General features: G+C 44.9%; 1 protein-coding gene across 10 annotated transcripts in view; it reads left to right on the plus strand.

The window, feature by feature from the left end:
- Positions 1–25713, plus strand: part of TIAM1 (TIAM Rac1 associated GEF 1) — a 381203-nt gene that overhangs the window by 294464 nt on the left and 61026 nt on the right. For 8 of the 10 annotated variants that reach the window (XR_006608160.1, XM_045085165.1, XM_045085166.1 and 5 more), the window contains 5 exons: positions 2278–2352; positions 5090–5260; positions 11218–11322; positions 18488–18569; positions 24086–24172. Coding sequence is in view for 9 of the 10 variants with exons in the window: in XM_045085165.1 (XP_044941100.1) it covers positions 2278–2352; positions 5090–5260; positions 11218–11322; positions 18488–18569; positions 24086–24172 (520 nt within the window). In the remaining variant the exon portion in view is untranslated. The remainder of the gene's footprint in view (positions 1–2277; positions 2353–5089; positions 5261–11217; positions 11323–18487; positions 18570–24085; positions 24173–25713) is intronic. The other 2 variants (XM_045085160.1, XM_045085163.1) reach the window with 1 other exon arrangement.

The following is a 25713-nucleotide window of genomic DNA, read 5'->3' on the forward strand; positions in this document are numbered from 1 at the left end:
CGCTGGTTAATTATAGACCTCCTGAAAGTGCACAATTCATCCTGAGTCTTCAGAAAAAAGCAAGGCTTGTTGATGAAGCCAAGTGGGCACCTGAGCACAGAGTTTTTTAGGCTGCCTCCGGCGCGGGATCAAAGGCAGCCGCTGGGGAAATTGGACTGTTTCTTTGCCCTTGGCTTTTTGGGGTTGACATTAAATGGGTAGCTCCTTTGCCTTTCGCCCAGATGCTGGGGCTCACAGGGGATGAACGGCACCACCAAGAAGAGTGGTGGGGGGTCAGGCCTCCGACAGTCGGATGCTGTCCCTTGTCCCTTATAACCCTTCTCGCCCAGACCGCCGTCCTACTAGAGTCACTTCTAGGAACTTTGCCCCATTGTCATTGTCATCCTTCTCCTCTGGTTTTGTGAAACGAGTGGCTCCAGGACCACTTGTTCGGGTTTTAGGGACTGAAGGAACATGGTTGTTGGTCTTTTCAGGCGGAGGAGAGTGTTGGATTCGTGGATGATGGTGGCTGGAAAGGGTGGCAGTGAGCGTTTGTGGAGGGCACGGTAGGATTGCCGATTCACTCTGTGCCCTCACGCATGGTGAGAAGCCAGCTGACCACCTTCATAAAAAGATCCCTCCTTATTGGTTCTGATAATCCCCGCCTTCAGTGGGCATAAGAACTGAAGTTTAAAAGAGATGTCAATCCTGAAAACCGATGTCCTGTGTTCTTCACTGACCACCATGCTCACCGTTTAAATGCGGGTTATCTGTGTCCTTGATGGAATTTGCAGGAAACCAGAGTCGCAAATGATAAGGTAGCCAGGACCCCCTATGGTCTGTTCTGTGGTCTCTGGGGAAGGCGGGACATCCGAGTTTATTACTTGGGAGTTCGCTGCTGTGTAAATCTGAAGAAAAAACAGTTTAGAGGAGAGTCATTCTTTCTTTCTTTCTTTCTTTCTTTTTTTTTAAAGATTTTATTTATTTATTTGAGAGAGAAGGAGCAGGGGGAGGGGCAAAGGGAGAGGCAGACTCCCCGTTGAGCAGGGAGCCCAAAGTGGGGCTCAATCCCAGGATCCTGGGTCCTGAGACAAAGGCAGATGCTTAACCGACTGAGCCACCCAGGTGCAGCGGAAAGTCATTATTTCATCCATAAAAAAATCACACAAGAGACTTGGCGGCTCATGCCTAAGCTCACCCACAGGGCACTTTCACAGTCAAGACTTCCCCCTCCTTCTGAGAGGTGGTGTGGTGTTGGATGTGAATCCCGTGAGGGCCGAGGGCTCAGACCACCACTAAAATATATGCCAGGGCTTTGAGGTTGGCAGCTCGGCTTGACCTTCTTTTCTATCAAAAGCCTTGCTTCACCTGCTTCTTCCGTGTAGGCGCCCAGTTGTGTTACATTTCCATCGCTGCCAAAGTAGATGACTCGCATTAACCCAGTCCAAGAGAATGTTTTAACGTATTTCAAAAATCAAAGGGTGATGCAATGTCTTCCAAGCAATTCTTGTTGCTTTTTCTTAAAGAGTTTACAAAATCTTCTTGCTTAGCCATAAGTACACCAACAGAAATTTACTTACTAATTCAGTACTTTGAAATCGACAAAAATCGTCTGTTTCTGTCGATCTCATTTACATCGGGAGAAAGGCTTTTTCTTAAGCATCTGTATAGTCCTGATAGTATCTGATTGGTTTAGAGCCAATATGTGTTATTTCTCCTGTCTCCATGTTTAGATTTTGACGACTTAGCAAAATTCATTTAATTTTGAACAACAGACAAATTTCTGTTTTGTTTTTTGTTTTTTTTTTTAATTAAAAAAAAAAAACCAACCTTTTCTGTGTTGTAGAAGGTACTAGAAAAGTACGTTCTTGGGTTCTACTCCACAGAGTATGAAAAATTAATTATTGATAAACATTTGATCATGTCTAGGAGGGAACTGCAGAAACTCTTCAGTGTGAACAAACCTAGATCATTGCTTTAGCAAATGTATTGTCTTTAAATCTAAATGAATTATCCAGATCTAAGAGCTAACTTTCTCTTCTTCTTCTTCTCCTTCTTCTTCTTTAGCTTCTTTCTTCTTCGAGTTGTCGAAGATCAGGGGAGGTGATCCAGTTAGAGGAACGTACTTTCCATGGTCTGCTACCATGGAATGCGCTCCCTATTTACGGATCTGATAGAGGAGTAGTTGGAAGCTCTGTAATGTTTTCTAAGAGCCGTGTCTATTCTCCGTCCCCCTCCCATGCCTCGTTTGCCCTCCTGACCAAGGTCTTTTTGAATATGATTCTTTTGTACGTGCAGGTGTTCGGTGAAGGAACGGATGCTGTAAAGAAATCTTTAGAGGGAATATTTGATGACACTGTTCCAGATGGCAAGGTAAAAATAAACACGTTCCTTTTCTAAAAGTACCACAAATGTATCAACATCACACAATTCATTGGTTTCTTGGGATCCTAAAATTAAGTGGACTCTGTTAAATACCGAAATGATCAGATCTTCAAAGTTATGTAACAGGTCAGTAAAATGTGGAAAAGCCTTTTAATGTGTAAAACTCGGTAACAAAGAGAACACGCTCCTGCTGCCATAACATTTTCAGTACTTACCATTTGGATGTGTAATTTCCCATCGAGAATTTAAGACAAAATTTGGGTTCTGGGGAGCTGAGTATTTTATGTCATTGCTGATTCCTTTTATATCCACTTTCCATTCCCAAGAAGTGAATTCGTACTGCCCTCCCTCTCTGCCCACACATGCTGTTTTGTTCCCCTTAATTTCAAAGAACTGTTCCGATAGTATATTCTTTAAACAACAACAACAAAAAAACTGCATTTGCCTCCTGAAAGACAAGTATTCAATTAAAGGTTCACAGACTTGTTCCAACCTTGTGCTTGGATTTAAAAGGGGTTGTCAAACTGCTCTGATTGAAAGCCCATAAAGAATATTGATTTTTTTTTTCCCCTGGGCTACTTTTTTCAGCCTCTAAATAAATGGACATTCCCCAGTTTTAAAGACCCTTGTAGTGATACCAGCAACCTCTTTGTTCGGGGGTTCTGATGTCGACAATGTGACCTTGGAAGGATCCTCTGGTTTTCGGACTCCGAATCGATATGACAGAGAGTTTAGCCCTTGGTTGCCATGCAACTCAGCAGCCGCGTCAGCAGCCTGGCGTTCTAGGTGGAGCGGAACCTCTGAAATCAGAGTGCCGGGGAGTGGGGGGGATGGGGGCGGGGTTCGGGCCACTGGAGGGGGGAGGAGAGGTGAGCAGCCACGGGCAGGCCTTCTCTCACTTTTGTGCTCGGACTGCTCCTGGATCGTGTCATCGTGTCAGCCGTCCTTGGAAATACCCAGCCACAGCCTCTCTTTGAAAGACTCTCTCCCTCTGATGAGACCTGGTGTAATTAAATCGCTGTACCTATATGCGATCCAAGCATAGTTTTTGATATTAATGGAGCCATTTCTGAAGTTAGGTAACTCATCTTGCATACGATTATTAGTTCGCTTTTAATGTTGGGATATCCTCTCCAGACACAGAGATCCTGGAACCCGTAAATGTTTTTCCTCTGGATTTCTGTGTCCCTTTTGTTTTTCCGTTTCTTGGAGATACTTCATTATTCCATTTCTTGGCTAGAATGCCTTGATCTCAAAGAGCAGTTTAGGTGCAAAACTTGGACCGATCCATTGCTAAGTATCATTTTTTTAACATGCTGCATGGGGACAGTAGGAGATTCCGATTTTAGTTAATGGGATTTAACCAAGGGGATTGCTTTTTTTGCCGATCCTTCCTTGGGGTTTAATTTATCTGCACATGCAACATCATTCAAAGCCAGAGCTGAAATTGTTTTCTCAAGTGAATTTAGCTCAGTAGCCTTTACAGAAGTAGGTCCCCCATTCTGGGATTCGTTCTTTTTGTGAATGGAAGTTGTTACGTTACCACCTGTCAGCCTTTGTTTGGAAATCTGTTTCTTCTTGTAATTTGTTAATACCAGCCTTGTTCTTGGTAACCTATAGATATGTATTTACTGATTGGTGGCCTGGTTTTAAACCAATAATCAAGTCTTATCAAAGCACATCTTGCCCATCAGTATTCTTTCTCCATTGCTGAAATCTAACATCATTCTTTGTTTCCTTATTTCAAAGAGATTGGACCCCTGCTTCATTGCTGTGGAGGGTTTTAGCTGCCTGACTTAGATTAACCCAACCGCTGAATGCACGCATATCCCATCCTTACAAACTGGGCATTACTCCCCGGCCCTCCCGCAGAGTGGTGGGGAGGATGGAGTGTGGCAACCGCCTAAGAAGGCCAGAAAGATCACGCCTTGAGGTTCCCTGAACGGCCCCTGGGAAATGGGGCCGTTTCTGTCCCAGAACTGTGCTGGAAGTCAATGCAAGCACAGAGACGATGGTCCCCGTAAATACGAGTGCTAGAGCATCATCTTTTCTTTAAGAACGTCCCTGGGGGGACGCCTGGGTGGCTCAGTTGGTTAAGCAGCTGCCTTCGGCTCAGGTCATGATCCCAGCGTCCTGGGATCGAGTCCCACATCGGGCTCCTTGCTCCGCAGGGAGCCTGCTTCTCCCTCTGACTCTGCCTTCCACTCTGTCTGCCTGTGCTCGCTCTCGCTCGCTCTCTCTCTGACAAATAAATAAATAAAAATCTTTAAAAAAAAAAAAAAAAAAAAAAAAAAAAAGAACGTCCCTGGGGCCTCACTGTTGCCTTTGAAACAGAACTCACCCGTAGATATTCTTGCTGCAGGAATTCCCTGCTCTAAATTAAGGCGGGTTGGTGGAAGAAATCCTAGCAAGAACACTGAGCTGAATGGATGAGCCATTTCTCTCTTTCTTCCAAATTTCAGTGCCCACTCACTCACACACGGCCCGCCTGTGGATGCTGTGGACCAGGTCTAAGAAACCGTATCTAAGAAATCTTTCCTTACTCTATTAAAGCTCTTCTCTCAATAACTTCTTCCTGCCTCTGAATGTCCCTTTCTTCAGCCAGTGCCACCATCTCTGCTCTGGGCCATGTTCACGGGAATAATTAATCCCTGCGTACGACCTGGGGATCGAAAAGCGCAAAGCCCTACCACTGTTGCCCGGCTAACTTGATTTCTTACCGTAGAGGGAAAAAGAAATGGTGTTGCCCAGCGTCCATCAGCACAATCCCGACTGCGACATTTGGGTCCATGAGTATTTCACTCCGTCCTGGTTCTGTCTGCCAAATAACCAGCCAGCCCTGACCGTCGTCCGGCCCGGGGACACTGCCCGGGACACCCTGGAGCTGATCTGCAAGGTATGAAGTTCCTTGGGTCGTTTCCTTGAGAAGAGCGGAGGGGGCTGGAGGAATTTCCCACGGTGCACGTGGAAGTTGGGAGGCGTGCTGGAGAGGCAGGCATTCCCAGTATACCTCCATTTCCCCTCGGAGCCGCTTGGGAATCCTTTGTGATCGTATGCATAATAAGCAGAAGCGAATTCTTTGGCTTTGGGAGGAGAGGGATTCTTTTTAAGTAGCTTCTTTCAATATGTGTATTTCATAGAATTGTAATGAGCATATCACACACTCATTGCAAAAATTGTAGACAATTCGGGTAAAGAACAAAGCGAGTGAAACCCACCCTTCCAGGATCTGGAAGTTATGCTGTAAACGGTCTGGCGTCTGTCTTCCCTTCTGTTTTCCACACGCACACACACGCGTGTATTTAATGGTATCGTGTTTTGCGTGCTGTGTATAACCTGCTTTTTGACAGCGGCAGACACGCCGTTGTATCTGGGGAGGGAAAAACTGAAAGAAATACGTGTGACCTCTAGGATGGGAAACTCCCTTTCCTATAAAACAGAGCATTAGCCTCTTTTTGTGTGAGTATGTGGCAGATGCCTGAGCTCATTCTCTCTGCTTTCACTTGAAGCTGAGAAACTTCCTAATCTTTCTCAAGGTCAACATGGTGTTATTTTTTTTCTCTCCCGACGGGCAGCCGTTGGAAGTCCCTTGAGTGGAGGAAGCAAAGAGGAAAGCAAAGAGTTTTCCTCATGGGCCCGTTTTTACTTTCACACAATTGATAGCACTAATAGTCCCATTTAGTTCTATCAAGTCCGAGAAAGAACTGATGCCCCCCACCCATTACACAGATGGAGAAAGTGAGGCCCAGAGAGCCGTAGCTCCTGGCCCTGGGCTCACATCACAGTCAGTTTGCAAAAAGGGGGATTGAACCCACATCCACCGAGGTTCTGAGCCTCAGTGTACCCTCCGGCACCAGATTGCTCATCAGGAAGGGTAGGATGTAAGGGTCAGAAGAATCTAGAATCTGTTCTTGAGACCGTGTGATGGTTTTCCCCAGGGCCACGAAAGGGCAAGTAGAGACCTTTGTGGCATAATTTTGCCCTGGAAGAAACTGGATGGAGACAGTGACATTTTGAGGACCTCCTCACTCAACACAATGGTTTATTAAACTGCCCAGCTTTCTGTCCCATAGCAAGCACCTCAATGCTGTGTGTACCTCTGCAATCAGCAATTTTTAAATTTGTTAAAGAAAACAAATCACTAGGGCCTTTGTAAGGGGGGAAAAATGGCTCTTTTTATGAGTGGGAGAAATGAAACAGTCTGGCTCAAATAAGCCTTATGTGCAGGAAATGTAGAAGGACCATTTGTTTCGGGACAAAGCTAAAACCAGCCCCCATATAGGTGTTAAAAATAAATGATACTGTTACATGCTTTGAATCCTTCATGTACATGAATTCCAGCTTTTTGAAGATAATGGTATTTCTGTTCACATTTTTCATTTTAATTACTTAACAAAATTGGCCTATTGAGGATTTCTGCATTCTTTTATTTATAGATTAGCACGATTCTTTAGAGACCCATTAATATTCTGCCGAGCTGTGGGAGTTATTCTCAGAACTGCAGCTGAAGGTGTCAAAAGTAGGACTCTGGTGCTTTTTTTTTTTTCCCCCATAAGCCAAACTTACTTGGCATTACTTTAGGGCCTCCTGTATCCATCAGCCTCAGACACAATTAGGGATGGAAGGGTAGGTCAGTTTTCCAGTGACCATCGATGGGTGGAAAATTGAACAGTGAGTGGGGAAAATAATGATGGGCCCAATCTGAGATACTTTTCAAGCAGTTGCCTTGATAGAAACCCAAGGAATGAGGAGTAGTATTGTCGCAGCAACTAGAGACCGTCTCTACAAAGATAGTTGGATCTGTCCCCCTATGAAGTGTTTATTTCTATCGCTGGAAAGGCTTTTCATGGTGTCATGAGGACAGAAGGTCATCCTGTCCAACTTTCCTTGGATCCTCAACTCTTTTTCCCCCAAAGTAGAAATAAAGACAAAAAACAATATGGCGTGGGACAAGCTTAAGTGTCACGAGTTTAAAAATGGAAAACTTCTGTGTGCCCTTTAAGAAATTGATGGTCTCTGGAAAAACACCCATGTAGGACAAATTATATAGTGTGCTGGGAGCCAGGTGCCTTCTAAAGCTGGCTGCTTCTCTGGAAAACACTTTATTGTCATTAGTAGAGCCGGCTTTATTCTTAAGAGGGAAAGAGATAATGGGGAAACCGTGCTACGTATTATTAATGATCTAATTAATGGGGAGTGTTTTTTTCTGTTGGAGGAGGGACTGAAAAAGAAAGGTGATTGTCAGAATGTCTGTCTATTATTTCTTTATTGTCATTCTCAACGTGGGTGATGGATGCTTTTTCTGATATTTAATAATCAATCTCTTTCTTCTGTCTCTTGCATTCAGCTCATTCTCTTTCCTATTCTATCTGATCCACATCATTTCCCATCAGTTTGTCATCTACCATCCGAGAACCAGTCAAGTTCTGGTATAGTAAATGTTTCAAGATCTACATTTCATGTACCGTTCATGTTATGGATGTTATGGAAAAGATTGTTGCTAAATATAGCAGGTAACCACGTTGGCCTATGGGTTTTCTATATATTCGATCATTGCAATTACCAAAATAATTGCAAAAAAATTCATTCATCCATAGTCACTGATATTATTCATGTGTGGCCCTGGGATGAGTTTTATTTCATGCCGTCCCTATGTTGGCTTATGCCTTTGATTATTCTATAACCATTGGCTTTTAAAAAAAAAAAAGTCACCTTGAAGAGGAGGATAAATATCTTTGGAAATTCTATGGTAGTTGCGTGCGCACGCACGTGCGCGCTTGTGTGTGTGTGTGTTTGCATGGATTTCTGTATGTGGTAACTGCATGCTTTTATGTTTCCCTGAGAAGTTGGACCAAAATGGAAGAGCAATCCCATATGGATTGAAAGATCACATTATTATCCATTATAATTGGCTCAGACTATTTACTGAAAAAAGCTGCATTGTCTTTTACTACTTCATCCTTTGAAGTAGATGCAAATTAAAAAAAATATATGCCAACCCAGCTAATACTTGTTCTATGGTAATATTCATCTTTGGGTATGACATGTGGCTACATGGCCTCAAAATGAAATCAGATGGTCTCTAAGTAATTCAAGTAATGCACTTTGGAAAACTGATTGGTACCACTTAAATCCCTCACTGATTTTTCTCTTGAGTTAGAAAGCTTTCTCTTGAATGTTTTACAAGTCTACAGCAGGCCAAATATTTAGAATTGCCATGTTAAAATATTTATTGATGCTTGGAATTCTTTTTTGCACAAAGATGTATTGCGAACATGGTAATTTGCTCGACCTGCCTTGGTATTGACTAGCAGATACTCGGGGAGCACAAAATTCTCCTTGAAAGTTCTGACGATCTGATTTAATTCATTAGGATGAAGAAGTTCATTGGTTAATTCATTAGGATCAGTATTAAAAATTTTGTTTGTTGCATATGCCATTTTTGTTTTTCAAAATCATCAGGACATTATTGTACATAGCTTTATGAAGTTTGGAAAAGGCGGTGGGGGAGGGAGGCGGCAAGAATGGGCCTCATTATCACTGTTGTCTTTGCTGTGCTCCTTGAAGTGAGGTACCTTGACAGCTGTCATTTGTCATTCTCTGTACATCTGTGCAAGTGTTTCAGCACAGGAGAACTTCAGGTGTGCTGAGAATCTCCAGTCTTCATCAGGACCATCTTAAGATGTTTGGTGCCTGAAGTGGGGCATTTGTCTCACACTGAGCGTTCAGGAACCAGAAACCTCTTAGGTGAGGTTGCTGTTCGGGTCCAACTTCCAGAAGACCGTCTGACTAAGTCACAGCCTCATTGGGAGTATCCGCAAAGTGTTTATTAACGATGACAGTAGGGTTGCCAAGTAGACTTGTTCCCTACCACGACCCGATGGAATTTCATTTCTGTTTCCTTACCACGACAGTCAGAAACAGATGGTGGACACAAGTTTTTTTCTTCTACTTAAAGATTTCAGTGAAGACCTGGGTAGGTGGGAAGCAGTTGCAGCTTCTGTCTCTGGAGGGAAACTTTCCTGATCCTTTTCCCCTAAATATTATTATTTCATGGATGTTTGTCTCAGCAGCTCTCCCACAAGCAATAGATCGCACACTTGAAAACTTGCCCGTTCTATGCTTCTCTGGATTATCCGTACGCTCGTGTTGTCTTAGACACTGACCATCTGGGTTGGTGTGACACTGGGCATTGGACCAACGGTGCCTGTGATCACACGGCGAGCTTCAGACCCTCACTTGACTTGGGAGAGGATACACAGTGGGGGTTCCGAAGAGTCACTGATAGAAAACTTGCTCATCATCGTGCTAGATGTTCAGAACACACTCATTTGCACTCTCTGGAAATGTGCGGGATTGAAATTGCGGTCTCTGGAAATGTGCCTAAGGCAGGATGCCTGTCTTGTATGTATCTTTATTCAAAAAGCAAAGGCCCCACTCGACCACCTTCCATTTTCTGCACACCCTTTCTCCATAGCCATACAGACGCCTACAGGCTTCGTTTCTATTTCTGCAGTGCCTCACACGGGGTTGGGGACACTTACAAATTTATTAGATGGGATCGAATGACTGTTATTGGAATAATTGTTGGCATGATCTTAGTTGGGCCTTGAAAATGTTTTTGGGGAGGTGGGCAGGGTAAGCAGGAGGAGCTTGAAAGCAGTGAAAAATCCATTTCACTTACCTTTAAATAATTATCCCCATTGGAGCTTTGGGTGGGAAGAGATTTTATATTTACGAAAAATGTCAGACTTGTGTAAGAGAAGAGAATCATGTCATAAACCTCCTGCATGTCATACTATCACCAAGGTCCTGTGATTCCCGAAATTATGTTTCGACTGTTTACCAACTCCCTTCCCTGCTCTGAATTGTTTTGGAGGCGAATTGCAGATATCATATCTTTATCTCCTAGTACTTGAGGATGAATCTCTAAAAGATAAGGCTTTAGAAAAAAATAACTTGATTCAAACATTTTGTAACAATCATTTTCAGGCTGCCATGTAACTTTCGAAGAGCATTTTCTTATGTTTTTCTCTGCATCTTCATGAATTTAGACGGAGGGTTAGTCATAAAACCACATATGCCGCCATGGCTTCCCCCACCTGCAATGTTAAACTGAGGGTGACTTTCTAGAGGGGAAAAATCAGTTGACCCGTTCTGGACCAAAGGAGAAGGCCTGGATATTTCAATCCTTAACGATTTTAGAATTGTTTTCTTTGGGCAAGTCATTCAGTGTGTTTCCAAAGCTGGACCTGTGCCCGTCTGCACTGCCCCCGGAGGGAGTCTCACTCGGGGTGTATATAAATAAGACTGAAATCCAAATGCCTTGTCTTCACACTGACTCGCCTGCAAATGAACTGTTAACAACTGTCCCAGTGTCCCCATGTGGTTAGAAAAACAACTTTGCTGGGCACAGCTTTTCTCTACCACTGGGAGTACTTCCTTGCCTTTCTGTTACTCTGCTCCTTTAATCACCTTTGTGTGTTTGGAATTATGTGGAAGGGCTTCTTTGATCTGGTGGGTTTTGTTGCAAAACCGGTGTTAAAGGGTATGACTCAGATCAGCAGCAGTGGAGAAGCTACTCAGTTATTTCCATGGAATCATAAAGTCATAGCTACCCATGGGATGTTATTCATCTATTGAATGAAAATGCTTTCAAGATTTGAGTTTTCAACGTAAACCTTCTAAGAGGTATAGAAACGTTACCCCCCTCTGCAGTGAGAAATCTCTGGAGTCTAGAAATCTCTAGAACTCTCTAGAATTCTCGGGATGGTAATATGTCAGTGGGCACTAATGATTCCTTTTTACTATTGAACAGACATTGTCTTTTCTTTTTCCTTCCTCTTGTCCCAGACACATCACCTGGATTATTCCGCTCATTACCTGCGTCTGAAATTCCTAATAGAAAACAAAATGCAACACTACGTTCCAAAGCCCGAGGAGGACATTTATGAGCTGGTAATGTTTATGACTGTTGTCCAAGTACATTCTGTGGGAGATTATTTTTAAATTATATGTGTGCCCGTGCTAATTGTGGTTGGTGAAGAGGAACGAATTCTAAAATAAATGAGCCTCCTTCAGCGCTCTAAACTTGGTGAAGGTGGCCTTACTTCTCACAATGTGTCTGCCGAGTAGAAATGCCACCTTTGTGCGATCGTGAAAGATTGAAATCCGGAGCTGCCCCTGAGAATTTTAGTTGCTTTCCTTGTGGCTTTGGCAGTCCTTTGTTTTGAATCAGTGACTCAGAGATCAGCTGGCTCTTGTTGGGGGTGTAGGGGGGAAGCACTAACTTCCGTGTTGACTGACTCCTACCTGTGTATGGGAACCGACGGGTCGAGTCCCGTGGGATGAAAAGGCGGCGCTGGGATTGTATGTCCCCGATTTTTATAACTGTCCTTACGGCAGTTCCTGGGAACATTTACATAGGTTCGAGCCTCATCACGGGACATGGGTTCTAAACTCGAGCTGGGTTTTATATTGGCCCTACTGCTTACTCATTTTGTGGTATTGGCAAAGAAAGAGGTGCTGATAGAGTTGACCCCTGAACAGTGCAGGGGCCCCGGGGCATTAACTGCCTGCATCCCAAAAATTCGAGCGAATTTTTGATTTCCCTGAAACTGAACTGCACATAGCTTGCTGTTGACTGGAAATCTCACCCATAGTGTTGACAGTCAATGAATGCATAGTTTGTATGTTGCATCCATTATGTCCTGTATTGTTGCAATAAAGTAAGCTGGAGAAAAGAAAACGTTATTAAGAAAGTCACAGGAAGAGGGGGCGCCTGGGTGGCTCAGTTGGTAAAGCAGCTGATTTCAGCTCAGGTCATGATCTTTGGGTCCTGGGATCAAGCCCTGCATCGGGGGTCCCTCACTCATCACCGAGTCTGTTTGTTCCTCTCCCTCTGCTGCTCCCCCTTCTCGTGCTCTCTCTCTCTCTCTCTCTCAAATAAATAAATAAAATCTTTTTTAAAAAGTTATAAGGAAGAATAAATACATTTTACAGCCCTCTAAAAAAAAAACTATGTAAAAAATGGACCCATGTAGTTCAAACCCTTGTTTGAGCAAGGCGCCTCTCTCTTGGAATTCGTTCTTCCCTCTCTGCACTTAGTCATTCCTCTGGGGGCCACCGTGCTTCTTGCCACGGAAACACGAATGATAACAGCATGACTTCAGACACGCTTGCACCACAGAAAGCAGAACTGGAAACTTAAACCCCAGTAGTCTCTCTCTCTGAAAAGGAGAAGCGTGATTTAAAATTTAGTGGGGAATTTTGTTTCCAATCCACTGTTTTTTTGACGTTCACTTTGTGTATGCTAGAGCTCAGCGAGCGAGAAGCACGCAGTTCGAGGAGTTTGAACCCATGTATGCCGTCCTGCTTCCCGTGCTATGGTCCTAAGTTAGAACGTTGCCATCATCCTGAAATATTCCCTCGTGCGCCTTTAAGTGTTGCTAATGAAATCGGAGAAGGAGTGCGTCCGCGCTGCGCTTTTCTGAGCCACGCAATCAACAGAAGAAGGTCAAGACCAGTCTATTTCCAAGCATCGCCTAAATAATGGACTGTTAACAGAAGAGGGAACTTTTAGCGGAGAGTAGCTGATTTGTTTTTCCCCCCTCTGGCATGTGGAAGAGCCCCAGCTTTGTTCTTTCTGAGCAGAGGAAAGAAAACCCTGTTCCTTACGTAAAAAAGGAAAGCGCGTTGGCAGTAAGACTGGAATCGCCGCCAGATCACCCATGTGTTTGCATCTTGGTGGTCGTGACTTTCCTATATCGCACCTGACCCACTTCCGTGTCCCTCGCCTCCCACGCATAGCAAGTGCTTGAGACACGTCTTACGAAATTATATAGACTCAATTACTGTTTTTGAGTCTTGGCCGTTGTGTAGTTCATCTAATGTAGGGGACAGAGGTGTGCCAAGGTTAGTCTGTTTATATCTACGGTTGCTGGACAGATGTTCTAATTATAATTTTTTAAAAGAATCTAAAATGCGAACAGAGCATGGTATTCTCTCTTGCTCGTTGCGAAAGGTCTCCAGCTTGGAGATCCCTGAGGAGGCAAACGCCGGAGACTCATTAATTTTATTGTTCAGACTGAAAGGGAGTATTGCTTACTCACATCTCTGTTTTTATCGGATTCTGAACTTTTTTTGTTTTTTTTTTTTTTTTTTTAAGATTTTATTTATTTGAGAGAGAGAAGCAGAGAAAGAGAGCATGGTTGGGGCAGGGGCGGAACGAGAGGGAGAAGCAGACTCCCCGGCCGAGCAGGCAGCCTGAGACCGGGAGGGGCTCGATCACAGGACCCCAGGATCATGACCTGAGCCCAAGGCAGACGCTTCACTGACTGAGCTGCTCAGGGGCCCAGGAATTTTTGGTTCGTAAGATAGCCTGGGCAACTTGGTAAAGCCTGCATGAAACAAAATACGTCGGCTTGCCAGTGGCCTAATTATGTTGAAATAATTATTAAAAAGAGTCTTAAAATTATAGATAATATATGTGCTTATTTATTGGGTCATTAAATAATAAGAGCTAGCGGTAAGTCTGATAGCTCCTGCTGTTTTGAAGTCGTGATGAGCATGAGTAACACTTTGAGGTAGTAGTGGCCACTAGAATGTGACTGGGAAATAACTAATTTTTTTCTCGTGACAGGTCACAGCGACTGCTAATACTCCTGTATTTGTTGCCTGCATGTATTTCTGATTGGAGATTTCAGTTGCTTCAAATGCTAGGTTTCAGTTACTGGTTAATGAATGAATATAAAGATGTTATTTTTTTTTTTTCACCATGTAAGTTTATACCCCCCCTTGAATTCTGCCCAAGGGTTCCTGGTTTCCAGTCCCTGGTACAGGCCATTAACTGGTTCTGATGTCCTTCTGAGGCAAGAGGTATTTGAACCCACAGTGTGCCTAGAGGCTCTTTGAGAGTTTGCAGATTTCAACGTGTTGACCCTTACTGACCAAGCATCAGACCACTTGTGGTTAATTGGTTCCCAGTGCCCACCTCCATTTTATCTTTATTTTTATTTATTTTATTTTTTAAAAAACATTTTATTTATTTATTTGACAGAGATAGAGAGGCAGTCAGAGAGTGGGGGGGGAATAGCTCCCCGAGAAGCAGAGAGCCCGATGCGGGACTCGATCCCAGGACCCTGAGATCATGACCTGAGCCGAAGGCAGAGGTTTAACCCACTAAGCCAGCCAGGTGCCCCATTTTTATTTTTAAAGATTTTATTTATTTGTAAGAGAGAGCAAGTGCACTCACAAGCGGGGTAGTGGCAGGCAAAAGGAAAGAGGGAAGCAGGCTCCCTGCTGATCAAAGAGCCCGTTGGGGGACTCGATCCCAGGACCCTGGGATCATGACCTGAGCCGAAGGCAGACGCTTAACCCACTGAGCCATCCAGGCGCCCCTCCTCCATTTTATTTTTGACAGACCAGGGAAGCTCATGGATGTACAAAGTGGTTTTCTCAAAAAGAACTCATTTACAGATGACTGTCCCATTATATCATCTATAAAGGATTCTCTGACATTGTTTTACCCACCGTTCTTTCGTAGGAAAGCCGGTAGTTATTAGGAAAAGTGTGTACTGGATTTTAAAGACTTCAGGGGTCTGGCATGTTCACTCTGTGGCTTAGGGGGATCCTCATGCTTGTGAATGGCTGCAACGTGTTGGTGACCTGTTCGTCTGCTTGGCTGTTTACTTTCTGATATAAGTGCTATCTCCTTGGCTACTTTTTCAGATTTGGTGGTTGGGCCCAGTGGATGGGATGATAATGAATGAGAAGCACTGGCTTTTCAAAACCCATTTTAAATGTGTTTTCCTTGAAGCGACGGGGGAATAAAGAGTTTGCAGAAACACTGATTAATTGATTTCCTAACCAGTACATATTTATTTAGCACTTCTGTGTGCCTACCACGACTATAGCTGTTCCAGGCACTGGGAGACGCCATCAAAAATCCTTCCTCCTAGGGACGCCTGGCTGGTGCAGCCCACAAACCATATGATTCTTAATCTTGGGGTCATGAGTTCAAGTCCCACCTTGGGCGTAGAGCCTACTTAAAAAAAAAAAAAAGATGGAAAAAAGTCTCCATTCTTCATGGAACTGATATTCAAATTTGTGAAGACAGATATAAAAATATATAATTTTTTTGCATAAAAACATGTAAATGCACACTTTCGGAGGATGTCAAGAGCTTGGAGAGGAAAGGTTAGGTCTAGGGGACTGAAAATTGGGGCATCTGGAGGCCAAGGGTGCTGCTCCTTCAGCTGTGTTTGGAGTGATGTGTGAACAGAAGTGAAGTGAGACCACGAGTCATGGAGGTATTTTGGAGGGAAGTGTTTTAGGCTGAGGGAACAGAGAGGGTTGAGGCCCTGTCAGGGGGCGGGGGGCGGGAGTGGTGGGAGTGAAGGGGGTTTGCTTGCTGTGTGAGGAGGGCCGTGGGTAGGGTAAGTGAAGGGGCTGGCGCGGGAGGCTTGAGGATGTAGGAGAGGAGGGAGTCGGAAGCAGGGTAGTCCATCTGGGGTGTGCGGGAGAGGGGAGCCCCCAGGGAAGAAGGACATTAGCAGACTTCTGTTTTAGTAGGCTCACTGTGGCTGATGGGTGGCCAGTGGACCATAAGAGGAAGAGCTGAGAGTAGTCAGGGGGCAGTGGTAGCGGGGGCGGTGGGTGTTGCTGGCTTGGACCAGGGCTCCCAGAGGAGCTGTGGAAACAGATGATTATGATTTCACGATAACTCGAACACTTGGTCATCAAGTTTTTTCTTAAATCTGATGACCTTTTTAATCTGGTGTTTGAAAAGCGGGAAAGCGTGAGACACCATTGATTTAATCAAATAAAGAGAATGTCTGTGACGTTTCGCTGTTGAAGCTCTTTGTATAAAAGGACACAATTTTAGCATTTCTAGTTTCACGTACTGATTGTGCTTGCACTGAAAATATATTTTAAAGTGCAGACCCTTCTTGAGATTTTGATATGTTTTATTAGTGCTTTTTACTAAACACGGTGTTAGTCTAACTACCTTCAGAAAGGACTGTGGCCAGGGGCCTTACCTAGATTACACTAAGTTATCGTCTGACGCTGGTCAAAAACACAACGGCTTTCACACCAAATCCAAAGAAAAGTAGGAGGCAATAATAGGAAAGAATAGGAAGATTATTCACAAAGCTATGGTCCCACCGTGTCTGTGGAAACCATTTGGAACTTTCCGGAGATGATTGGAACAGTGGCATACTGCCACCTAGGGTAAGAGTTTGGCTCTCAAGGAAATTTTTTAAAAGCATGGTGTGAAGAGCGCTGGATGTTACAGGCAACTGAGGAATTACTGAACACAACCTCTGAAACTAACAATGTGTACTGTATGTTGGCTAATGGTTTAAATTTTAAAAAGGGAATAAAAGTAAAAACTAAGGCTCAAAGTAAGTCGAAGGGAACACAGTTCATGGCATTTTATTGACCAGTCCGTGATGTTCTCAAATAATGGCATAAAATGTTAGTATATTTGGTAGTTTTGACTTTGGTCACCGTATCCTTCTGAACTAAAGATAGGTCTTATAACATTTCTTCTGATTCGTAGAAGGTATTTGTATGAACATTTTTCTGAAGTACAAAAAGAAAAAAAAAAACACATGAAATTACACGCCTAACCCATGGCATTTGTTGAAAGTTGCATGATGTGAGCGTGTTCTAGAGGACCTGGGCTGTGTGGTTGGTGGTCCCTTTATTCCAGGCTCCCTGAGTCCCAAGCATCAGATTCATCTCTCCCACCTGTCAGCTGCCCTAAGAGAAGAAAAGGAAACTGCCATTCTTTTCTACTTGCCTGTATTACATTATTTCTGGAGGAATCACCATGTGGTCAGAGATGGGAGCAGGTTTAGATAACCACCAAGACTTCCCGTTCATGCTAAGAGACATCCTTTTCTTATTGACCTTGGCACAAACAGATTTTCAGTTCAAAACTGAATGATAGCTTTTAAGTTCCATATGAGCTTTGACATATGTATTTGTTTTTGGAATACTTATCATAATTTTGGAAATGGCCTTTGGCTTGCTTACCTAAGAAGTAAGGTTTGGTACCTCCAAGTGAAAATGAATTAAACTAAATTCAGATAAAGTTTCTGGTATGTGACCTGCAGCTTTCTGTTGCCTTTTCCCCCTCCCAAGATTTCTTGGGTTTCTAGAGAACTGATTAATTTACATGCTTTAGTTTCCTAGCTAATTAGGTATAATCCAGCAGCTAAACAAGAATACCCTCCATTTATATAATTTGCTGTCCATTTCAGTTCTTTAACTTGTTGTCATCTATTGTGCTACCATGAGCCCTTTGGACAAAAGTGGTTTGTGAACCGAAGAAAATGGAAGCACAGGAGGTTTCTCCTTATTTCTAGAAATCTGTTGTCAAGATCTTTTTTTTTTTTTTAAGATTTTATTTATTTATTTGACAGAGATCACAAGTAGGCAGAGAGGCAGGCAGAGAGAGAGAGAGGAAGAAGCAGACTCCCTGCCGAGCAGAGAGCCCAATGCGGGACTCAATCCCAGGACTCTGAGATCATGACCTGAGCCGAAGGCAGCGGCTTAATCCACTGAGCCACCCAGGCGCCCTGTTGTCAAGATCTTTATAATCTCTTTCAGATTTTAATAAAATTTTTCCCCAGTACTGGAGATTTGTAGGGGGAAGCAGAGGAAGAAGAAGAGAGAGAATCTTAAGTGGGCTCCAAGCCCAGCGTGGGGGAAGGGGGTTCGATCAGACGACCCTGAGATCGTGACCTGAGCGGACATTGAGAGTCAGACGCCTTAATGACCGAGCCACCCAGGCGAGGTGTCGCGAATACTGGAGATTGTTTATGACTTTAGCCAATTTATTTCTCAGGTCTGTGAGAGATACCAGGTGGGAAAAATGTACAAAGTGGTGTTGAGGGCTTATTTAGAAATTTGAACCGTAGCTAAGTTGGGGAATATGAGTTTGACATTTCTGCTGTGGTTCTTAATGAGTTCAGTTCGATAAAGAGACTGGGATGTGATGAGACTTTACTTCTAAGTATCAATTGCGAGAAAATAGATCCACAAAATGATGTCTATTCCTAGTAAGTTATTTATAATGAAATCCTCATCAGACTCCTCTTTGTCAACTTTTCAGCTGTACAAAGAAATTGAAATTTGCCCAAAAGTCACTCGGAACATCCAGATTGAGAAGTCAGATACGGCCAGTGATAATTATGGTACGTTTATTTTTCTTTGATCTTTGGTGTTTTTCAAGTTAAAGCAATTCCTGGGTAAGTATGCACCTATTTACAATTCAGGAAAATGCCTTTGGGGCCTGTTTAGAACAGATAGCACATCTGGTTTCTGTGCTCTGCAGAGCAGCCAACGTCAGGAAAAAAGAAATATTTACTGTGAGTATGGGGAAGACTTCAGCGTAAATTTCATAACCTTAATCAGCAGGATTCAACTGTCATACAAAGGAAATGCCTGTATCGGGAGTAGGTTACTTTATCTTGTGGTATACGCTTAGTAATGAAGAAATGATCTTTTCACACCTCTTTCCCTCAGATATACTCATTATTCTCCCTTCTCCCACAAATCATGTGAAAGGAACTCATTTTGGGGTTATGTGGGGGGACCCCAAGACCACCCCTAGAATTGTTGATTCACTAACACGACCCAGAGGACTCAGTATATAGTCCTACTCACGACCATGACTTATTACAGGGAAACTGATCAAAGCAACATCAATAAAGGGGAAAGGCACACAGTGGAGTCGGAGGAAACCTGGTACAAGCTTCCAAGAATCCTCCCCCAGTCACACAGAGCGTCCTTAATGTCCCCAGCAACAAGCAGACAGTGCCTGGGAGCCGCGGTCCAGTGGGGAAGCTTGTTGGAGACTCAGTGCCCCGGCAGCCACATAGACACCCTCTGCCTAGGGTGTACCAGAGTCTCGGACTCCCAGGCGGAAAGCAGGTGTTGGGCGTAAACCATATTACTTGCACACATTCGAGACCCAGGGAGCCTCATGAGGGTGATGGGAACCCACCCCAAATCCAAGTCCCCAGATGCCAGCCAGGGGCCAGACCTGTGAACAGGCCTTTCGAAGACTAGTGCTCAGGGTTGCCATGATAACGCTTCTCCCCACTGTCGCCCACATCCTGGCGTCCTTGACTAGATCATCCCTTCCATATGCTCCCGACTGCTTAGCATCACGCCGTGTGATCGGAAAAGCAGGGGAGCTGGTGCTTCAGTAAAAGACGTGGGGAAATCCATCCCACCATGTTGGCCGTGAGGTAGCTCCGGACAGAGAAATGCCTTCCTAACGTCACCACGCATCCGTCCTGGGTTGGCTGGGACGCTCTGTGTGGTCCTCACTCCAGGACACGGGCCCCCGGCCGCTGCCACCTGGGGCAGGTGGTGAGAGCAGGTGGTAAGCCAGGCCCCGTGCACCCCAGCATCCTCCAGGGGGCAGGGAAGCGTAGCCCTGCTCTGTGCAGGGAGGAGGAGAGCCTGGAAAGCCGGAGGGAAAGACAGGAGCCTACACTATATGCTCACTTACGGTTTCTCCCTGAGTTCAGGTTTTCGGCTTTTTAGCATCTGAGCATCTTCAGGTCCTTTCCTGCGCAGCGGGAGGGTGCGGTCCTTCCGCACTCGCTCCCGCAGGTACCCGGTCCTCGTCTCCGGACGCTCCCGAGGCCACGTGGCTTAACGAAGAGAACCTAATTGTGAACCCCGGTCACTGGCATGACGCCTTCCTGCTGTTTCCCTCTTGACCCTAAAACTAAAGATGTCGTAAACCCGGAGGATGTTTTCGATGGCAGAGGATAAATGTCTGTGAAGGGCTTATTATGCCTCAGAAGCGTGACCTTGGTCATTAAAGCAGTTACTGGGAGCAGTGTTATAAAGAAGCATCTGGGTTCTTCAAAGGATGATGCACCATGCACTCTTTTCTCTTCAAGCAGCAAGAAGCAGGAAAGGGCTGAATTTCAAGCTCCTGATATGGAACTCTAAGGTTGACTGGTACTTGGACTCAGAAATGGGGCATAAATATATATATAATGGGGTGCATATATATATATATATATATATATATATATATATATATGACATGACTCAACCCACTTGCATTTCCACGCTGAAGGTGTTAGAGCGCATCAGACATCTGCCCAGAATGTCTTGTCAGCTGCACTTCTCAGACCGTCTGATGTCTTCGGAAGCAGGGTTTTTGTTTCGTTTTGTTTTCCTGTCCCCCGTGGACCACCGCTGCTTTCGTAAACTAGGAGAGCTTACACGTGGAGGTGTGCCAAGGTCACACGGCGGGGTTCTCAACGCTTAGTCTCAGTTTCTGTCCTTACGCGACTGTCAGCAGCCAGCTGTTCTGGGATCCTGGATTGCACTTTCTAGAACCTGCTACAGGGGCTACTCTGAGTTCACGCGGGCATAAGGTTTTCCAACAGCGTATTGATTGAGAAGTTAAACAGTCCCCCAATCCCGAGAGGCCTGGTTGCCTCTGACCTCAGAACCACCAGCGAGTCTCTAAATCCAGCGTATCCGTACCGAACCCCAGCACCCAGGAAGGGTGCCTTCCTGCTGTGTCCCGAGCTTGGTATATGTGAAAGTGACTAGCGTGCGCCAGCGTACAAAAAGCTAGCTACAAGCCACATGTTGCCCTCTGTCTTAGAGCACTTCAGGGAGGGGAATAGCACCTAATAATCCAACTGATGGAACCACTGGGAAGATTCGACGCTTCCTTAATATCTCCCGGTTACCCTTCCCACCACCTCGGGCTGCAGGGTATTTGCAGACCTCGTTGAAATCTGATCAGATAGTTAGGAGATGAAACATGATCGCCTCGGCTGCCTTGAAATTGCCTGGGATGCCTCGAGGCATCGTTTAAGGAACATTCGTTCCTTTTTCTCCGGGGACTGCCGCTGGTGTGTTTCGGTCGTGTAAACCGTTTCTGTCAGAGGTGCCTTCACTTGGCCCATTCTCTGAATTTCCCTGTACCCTGGAATCTGATTTTGGGTACTTCCCTGCTGTTTCTGATGTTGTCATGATTTTTCTTTGGCTATAGATTTTAGTATGAAGAACCTTCTTGTTGGCTCTCACAGGACTTTGTCACCTTGGTTTCTTTTCTTAGTTTTAATCACTTCCGTCATTCTCGAGAGCAGTACGGCACTCGTGGTGCCTCCTATCGGCAGTCTTTTGGGGCTACTTTACATTCATCGGCTGGGAATTAGATTGTTATTATCCTATTTAAAAGGAAAAAAAAAAAAACTCGACTGTACTGATTAACTGTTAAAATCAGTGTTCTTTAGTAACCTCAAAATAACCCAGCTGTAGGATGTACCCTATTTTCTTTGTATCTGTCAGTGTCGAAGATGGGTATAAATCCCTCCTCCCCCGAGTGTGCACTTTACTGACATCTTGAAATGGAGGCTGCTCTTGGGGACTCTGAGAGCCCTAGGCCATGTCTGCTGCGCAGCAGAATGAGGGGAGAGCTGCCTTTCTGAACGCTGAGAGGGGCTGCTGTTTGCTTAACACCGAACGGGTGTCTTTTGATAGGAATTCCAGCGCAGGGCTCAACTGCTACTAACTTTGTGTATGTCGGCTTCCACTTGCCTGCCTGATCTTCCAGAAACAATTGCTAAAGCTTTCTTCAGCAATCCTATCAGAGATTCGCCACCAACTTGGGGGGTCCGATCTGTTTTGCAGAGCCCTATTTGCCCAGTGCCAATTTCATGGTCAGCTGAGTCTTTGTTATTCTCTCTTGGTTATTAAAAAAGACCAAGAGAAGAGCGAATGGGGCAGGGGAACAGCTCAGCCTTCTCCACTGACTTTGGCTTAAGGAGGTTTGGATCCTGTTCTCCACCGTCCCCTGTTCTGGTGGCTTCAGGTGGCTTCTCCCCTAGCACCTTGGCATTTGCTGCTCACTTCAGTGTTTTTTTTGTTTTTTGTTTTTTTTAATATTTGACAGAGAAAGAGAGATCACAAGTAGGCAGAGAGGCAGGCAGAGAGAGAGGAGGAAGCAGGCTTCCCCCTGAGCAGAGAGCCTGATGTGGGGCTCGATCTCAGGACCCTGAGATCAGAACCCTAGCCGAAGGCAGAGACTTAACCCAGTGAGCCACCCAGGCGCCCCCTCACTTTAGTTTTAATAGAGAAAGAAATTTGGCCTCAGAACTTTACAGAGTCACAGCATTTCAGAAAGGAGATTCCTGTATTTGATGAATCTTATCCATTCTTTCTTTTGACCTAACCCTCGGTTCTGCATCTATTCTAACGGATAAGGGAAAAAAAAATTCTCTCCGGAAACACAGATGGATAGACCTATTTTAAGGCTAATGTCCACGTCAGTAGCTCATGTATAAAATTGTTTTTACTTGAGTGAGGCTTCTTGAACCGTAATCGGAAAGTTGCAAGTGGCTGTAAGAATGGAATTAAAAATAGTGGAAAGTCCTTGGGGCGTGGCCTGTGTTGTCCCCATCTGAGGGAGTTATGGTACTGGAGTGGGCGAGGACAGTTGGTAGTTTTGCCCGTGTGTGGGTATCTATTTCCTGGTCCTGTGAATGAAGCAGAAAAACACATATTTGTTATGACATGGCCTGAAAAGTCTTGATGATTCCTGGGGTCCCCATCCTGTAATTAGTTCTTCTGTGTTGTTGCTATTTGCTTATTTGTTCTTTAAAACCAATGAGTTTTTCTCAGCCTCAAGGTAAGTACCTGTATAATGGGCTTATTTTTCACCCAGACCTGCATGATGTCAGATCTTTACAACTGCTTTCATTCCTGTGGCTCTTCTAGGGATGTTCGTCCAAGTTTTACTTGAGGGAAAGGTGGTACTGGTTGGGACCTTGCACTGGTGGATCAGAAGGAGGGTCTTGTGTGTGTGTGTGTGTAAGTAATCTCTACACACAACGTGCCTCTCAAACTCAAGACGCCGGGATCAGGAGTCCGCTGCTTCACTGACTGAGCCAGCCAGGCACCCCGTTCTGGAAAGAGTTGTAATGAGACTCTCTAGAAACAGAGGTGACCAGGGCTTTGCATCACAGAGGTGATCCAGTAGCCCCAGGATCAGGAGCGTCTCAGATCCACTCTTTCTCATAATGTAACAACCCCAGGATTAATGAGTAATGGGCTTTGGGCTCTGGAAGACTGGACAGGTAATAAGGCAATGTTAATTAAGATCACACACTAGTAGAATGTGAAATCAGTCCATTTCACTATAAAATAAGATTTGTCAAGTGAGTTGCTACTTAATCCTGTTTGCAGAATTTTATTAAATCAAACTAGTTGTCAGTACAATAGTACATATGGCGGAACACACACCATATAGTTGTCAGGTGTAATATATCGCAGGACAAGGATTGGCTAAGAAGAGTCACGAGGACCCAGGTGAGATAAGCTCATCATTCTGTCTGTGCTGGGGGAAGACAAGCAAGCACCAACGCTGGCATTTACTAGCGAGCAAGGTAAAGGAAAATGAAATCGTCTTCCGTTTCAGTTGATAGGTAGGTAGTATGAGGACAGACGTACCTGGTAAGACTAATTTTTACAAGTAGTGACTTTTTTTTAAGAGTTTTCCAAAAATACATTTTTCTGCTTTGCAAAAATAATACAGACAAGGAAAAACAATTGCTCCAAACTGTAACCAAAAACATTCAACATACGTCGTTCACAGCGGGTACTTCCTGCTGTTTGGTAAACATTCAGAAGGTGTGAGCCCTACCATTCTGGCTTCTGTGTTTTCTAGGGTTTTCACTTTCCTCTGTGGAAGAAGATGGTGTTCGAAGGCTGTACGTGAATAGTGTAAAGGAAACCGGTTTAGCGTCCAAGAAGGGTAAGTCATTGGCTGTCTTGTTTGTCTGTCCGTCTCTCCTAAATTCCCCTTGGCGTGTCTCTGGTGGTGCAGATTATTTGAACCCTGTCTCGTTGAAAACCCTTGGAGGAATATGGATTTTATTCTCTAAACTCAGGTGGAAAAGAAATGTCCCGTTCTTGGATTTTAAATCTGATTCTGAGCCCGTGTCCTTGGGGCAAGTGGGAAATTCCATTCTAGTCTGACATGATTGTCTTTCTCTACCAGGCAGGATGGTGTGGAAGTCCTAGGGGGTTTTCCCGAAGCAGCATTTGGGAACACCCCCCTGTGCTGGCCCCGCTGCCATTGGCTCTGTCCTGAGCCTGCAGATCTCCTTCAGAGTGGATGTTGTCTTGCTCCCATTCATGGAGAAATCTCAGCAGATGTTGGGAACCTAGGGCTTTGGGATCCCGTCTTCTTGCTCCGCACAGAGAGCTCTCCTCCGCCCCACCCCGCCTGCAGCCCCGCGAGGGCTCACTGGAGTCCGGGTTACTTGGGAAACCTCAGCTGTCTTTCTTCTTTGTGCTCAGAGAGAATCTTTTCAGCCTAGATTTTTTGCTTCCTGTGTTAGTTTCCTTGGGCTCCAGTAACAAATGATCACAAACCGAGTGATCAGAAACAACAGGAACGTATGCTTTTTTAGTTCAGGAGGCCTGAAGTTCAGAATCAAGGTGTGGGCTGTTTTCCTTCTGGAGCCTCTGAGAGAAAAATCTGTTCCATGCCCCGTCCTTGCTTCCAGGGCTTGCTGGCGGTCCTCGACATTCCTTGGCGTGTGGCTGCCCCCCTCCAGTCCCTGCTGTCGTCCTGTGGCCTTCTTCCCTGGGTGCCTCTGTGTCTACGTGGTCTTCTTAGAAGAATACTGGTCACTGGTCTTAGGGCCTATCCTAATCCAGGATGATTTTATCTCAGTTTATTTACATCTGCAGAGGCCCTGTTTCCAGCTCAGATCACTTTCTGATATTCCGGGTGGACATGAATTTCGGAGGACCCTTTCTAGCCTACCAGACTTAGCATAAGCACATCACACAGGTAGGCAGGGCTCAAAATCCACCTTCCTTTCATTCTTCTTGTTACAGAATTCTTAGTTTCCATCCAGGCGGTGGCAAAATCATACCCGTTGAATGGAGAAGACCAAAACACTGGGTCCCTTGGCCTGAGATATTACACACTTGACCTTGTGTCTGCTCATTTAGAGCCGCTGAGTGGGGCAGTCAAGGCACTGGTAGAGTGCCCTCTCTTGCCACCTCCTTCCGTGACTTGGCACAGTTTAGCTCTGGGTGTTCATGACTTACAAGCCACCCATGCAGGTGACCTCGCACTGTGTTGTAAGCCAAGGATGGCCAAAGTGTGACAAAGGGCAAATAAAGTCAAAGTCATTGATCTTATGGAGGAGGATTTTCCTTCTGTACTTTTCAAGGCCAAAGGCAGCCTGGAGGCCAGGGTCTGACACTGTGTCAGGGTCTGGAGGCCGGGGCTGGAGCTGGAGCTCAGCTAAGAGTAGAGGTGGGTAGGGTTCCTACACC

The sequence above is a fragment of the Mustela putorius genome, unplaced genomic scaffold, assembly GCF_011764305.1.
Source record: "Mustela putorius furo isolate JIRA1106 unplaced genomic scaffold, ASM1176430v1.1 tig00000832_pilon_pilon_pilon, whole genome shotgun sequence".
NCBI lineage: Eukaryota > Metazoa > Chordata > Mammalia > Carnivora > Mustelidae > Mustela > Mustela putorius.